The sequence below is a fragment of the Anopheles arabiensis genome, chromosome 2 (genome assembly GCF_016920715.1).
Source record: "Anopheles arabiensis isolate DONGOLA chromosome 2, AaraD3, whole genome shotgun sequence".
Taxonomy (NCBI): Eukaryota; Metazoa; Arthropoda; class Insecta; order Diptera; family Culicidae; genus Anopheles; species Anopheles arabiensis.
In genome coordinates, this window is record NC_053517.1 from 16,100,410 (window position 1) to 16,102,979 (window position 2,570).

Here is a 2,570-nt window from a genome sequence, read left to right on the forward strand (position 1 = left end):
GGTAGAGGACACATCGAGATGGAATTTCGGAAATAACTCAGGAAACTTCGATGACTACTAATACCTCTACCTAGTTATACACCAACAACGTTTCCAGTGTCACAGTCAGGGGTGTAAAATGGCAAGTATTTACGTGGCGGTACGAACGTACACAAAAAAAACACATCCCTCACATCAAAACAACTTGTTTTGTTGTGAAAACTTCCCCCAACCCCCCCAGCTGGCCAGATAATTACCTCCAACTCGTCCAACTGCGCCGTGTGTTTGTTGCCACCATACGAGTTATCCGCACGTCACCATCAATCCGTACCAACACCGGCAGGACCGGAAATAGTACGTACAAATTAAATAAACATGTTGACCGGGAAAGTGCGCGTGGGCTGATCAACTTCGCGGAAGTACGAGTGACATCAACTAATTGGCATTAATTACCGCTGCTCCTTAGCGGGTCCAAGGAGTCGATCACAAACAAAACAAAACTGCTGTACGGCGTCCTACCCTATACACACACACATACTATACACTGAACCGATAAGTAGAACCGCTCGCTTAGTACAACGCACACTGCACTGTACGTGCGAGTGTGTAATACTACCGCCCGGGAGTACGTAAATAAATATCCCACGAATGTACTGCCCGCCCCGAAACGCTTCCCGTGTTTGCCGTGAACGCTAAGATTAGAAATCCATCCGAAACCTACTCGAGGTACTCGAGGTTACAACCTCGCCCATTCGGGTCAACGCACAAATTCAGCAAACTCACGATCAATCTACTCTAACGACCGGAAGCTAATGAGTGTACGTGCTGCTTCTTGGAAACCATCCAGTCCAGACTGCGGAGTCTCCGAGCTGGACTGCAAGAAAGCCCCCATCAAGGTGCATCCAGCGGGAACAAGTGTCCACAACGTGCACCATCGGGTCGAATGAAAAGAAAACAAGCACGAAACGTAGCTACGACTTCATACGTCAGTTGATATATTTCCGTTCACTTCATTTGTACACGGCTCGCACCGGACCTTGGTACTCAGTAGGGCTGGGGTGGCGGATAGTCCGGGATGATCGGTACATTGCCCTGGCGCTGGTTGTCAACGAATACCTCAATGTTGACCAGCGTTCCGGCCGGGTTCGGTTCGTTTGCGGGGAAGACCACGTCCGCGTCGGTCGGCAGCACGTCACGTTTCAGCTGGTTCGGGCTGTAGGGCTGTGGTGGCGGCTGCTCCGGATCCGGTCCCGGACCGGGCGGTGGTGGTGGTGGCGGCGGCGGCCCGGGCGGTCCCGGTGGACGAACCTCACCGTCCGGGCTTTCCACGTTGACTCGAATGCTAATCAGCGGGTTGGCGACGGCCACCGCTGCCAGCATGGCCAGCACGATTAGGAAGCGCATCTTTTGTCTGGTTTGCTTGCACACTGCTCGTTACACACGGTTACTGCTGCGATTGGAATGATTGTAGTAAGTGTTGACCGTTCCGACCGGCCGAGCGACCTTTTATACGATACATTTGTCCACTCCAAGCAGAGTTTACAGAGCCAGTGCCGAAAAGAATCAAATAAAGTTATCGCTTATCCGCTTATCCCGTCTGGTCTACCTGGTTGCCCATCTTCAATCAACATCGTACATGTACATGTGTGTGTGTGTGTGTTTACTATCTTTGGCGGTAATAGATCAAACTCGCCTGAACGATACGGTCAGTAAGGGTTTACGATCAGAAAACCCAATCAGTTGTTCCGCTATCATTTCGCCCTATCTTGATTACAGCTGTCCTGTCATCATTAGCTAATTAAACGGACTGTTTCTGCCATATCTGCACACTGTTAGCATGGTTAGCTCACTCATCCGTCTGATGTTTGGGAGCTAAATTTAGCTAACAATAAACTCACATTTCCGATGCGCTTAATTGTACCCAAACCAATACACACGCTGTGGTTCACGATAAGAATTGTGTAATGCTGTTTCATATCTCTGGTGCATTTAACTATTGGTAACAAATGCTTCTGCAAGCTGCCTAACACACGCTCCTCTGGCCGGTGATCTTCAATTCATTTTTTTTTCTCTATTAGATTCGGCACTAATATCGTATCTATCGCACTTAAACTTACCCTTTTTTGGCACTAAGCAATTGGTTGAATTTAATTTCCAATGCATTTCAACGCCCCCAATAATAATACGCTTTATAAGAGTTTGTAACTAATCGAACACAGCCACGTACTGGTGGGCAAACAACCAAAACCCCCCTATTACTACATTACCCTATACATTCCAAACCCTCCCTGCTACCCTCCAGAAAGCTAATGAACGTAACGCTTCCTACCATGCATCGTGAGCCAAATTAATGTCAACATTCATTTTCCCCAAACTCATCGGACCACTATCCTCTCCCACTATCTAGCCTCCGCTCTTACACCGTGAGGGTGGAGGGTGATTAAACTACAAAAAACCTTCCTCCACACTGGTTTAAAAACCACTGTCGGTGTGTTTATGTGTCTCTGTATGTGTGTGTGTGTGTGCAGGTGTGTAAGAGAATTCAGTCTCCAGCGAGATTCTTTCTAATTTACATGTATGATGAAAGCAAT

General features: G+C 48.0%; 1 protein-coding gene across 1 annotated transcript; it reads right to left on the bottom strand.

The window, feature by feature from the left end:
- Positions 1-1,023: 1,023 nt before the first annotated feature.
- LOC120896920 (sulfated surface glycoprotein 185-like) lies at positions 1,024-1,383 on the bottom strand. Its single transcript, XM_040301444.1, has one exon. The coding sequence runs from the start codon at positions 1,381-1,383 to the stop codon at positions 1,024-1,026; it is 360 nt and encodes a 119-aa protein (XP_040157378.1).
- Between the last annotated feature and the right edge of the window lie 1,187 nt (positions 1,384-2,570).

What these genes read in the sequence shown, in the direction of transcription:
- LOC120896920 (XM_040301444.1), bottom strand. Translation starts at nt 1,383, where the DNA reads ATGCGCTTCCTAATCGTGCTGGCCATGCTGGCAGCGGTGGCCGTCGCC.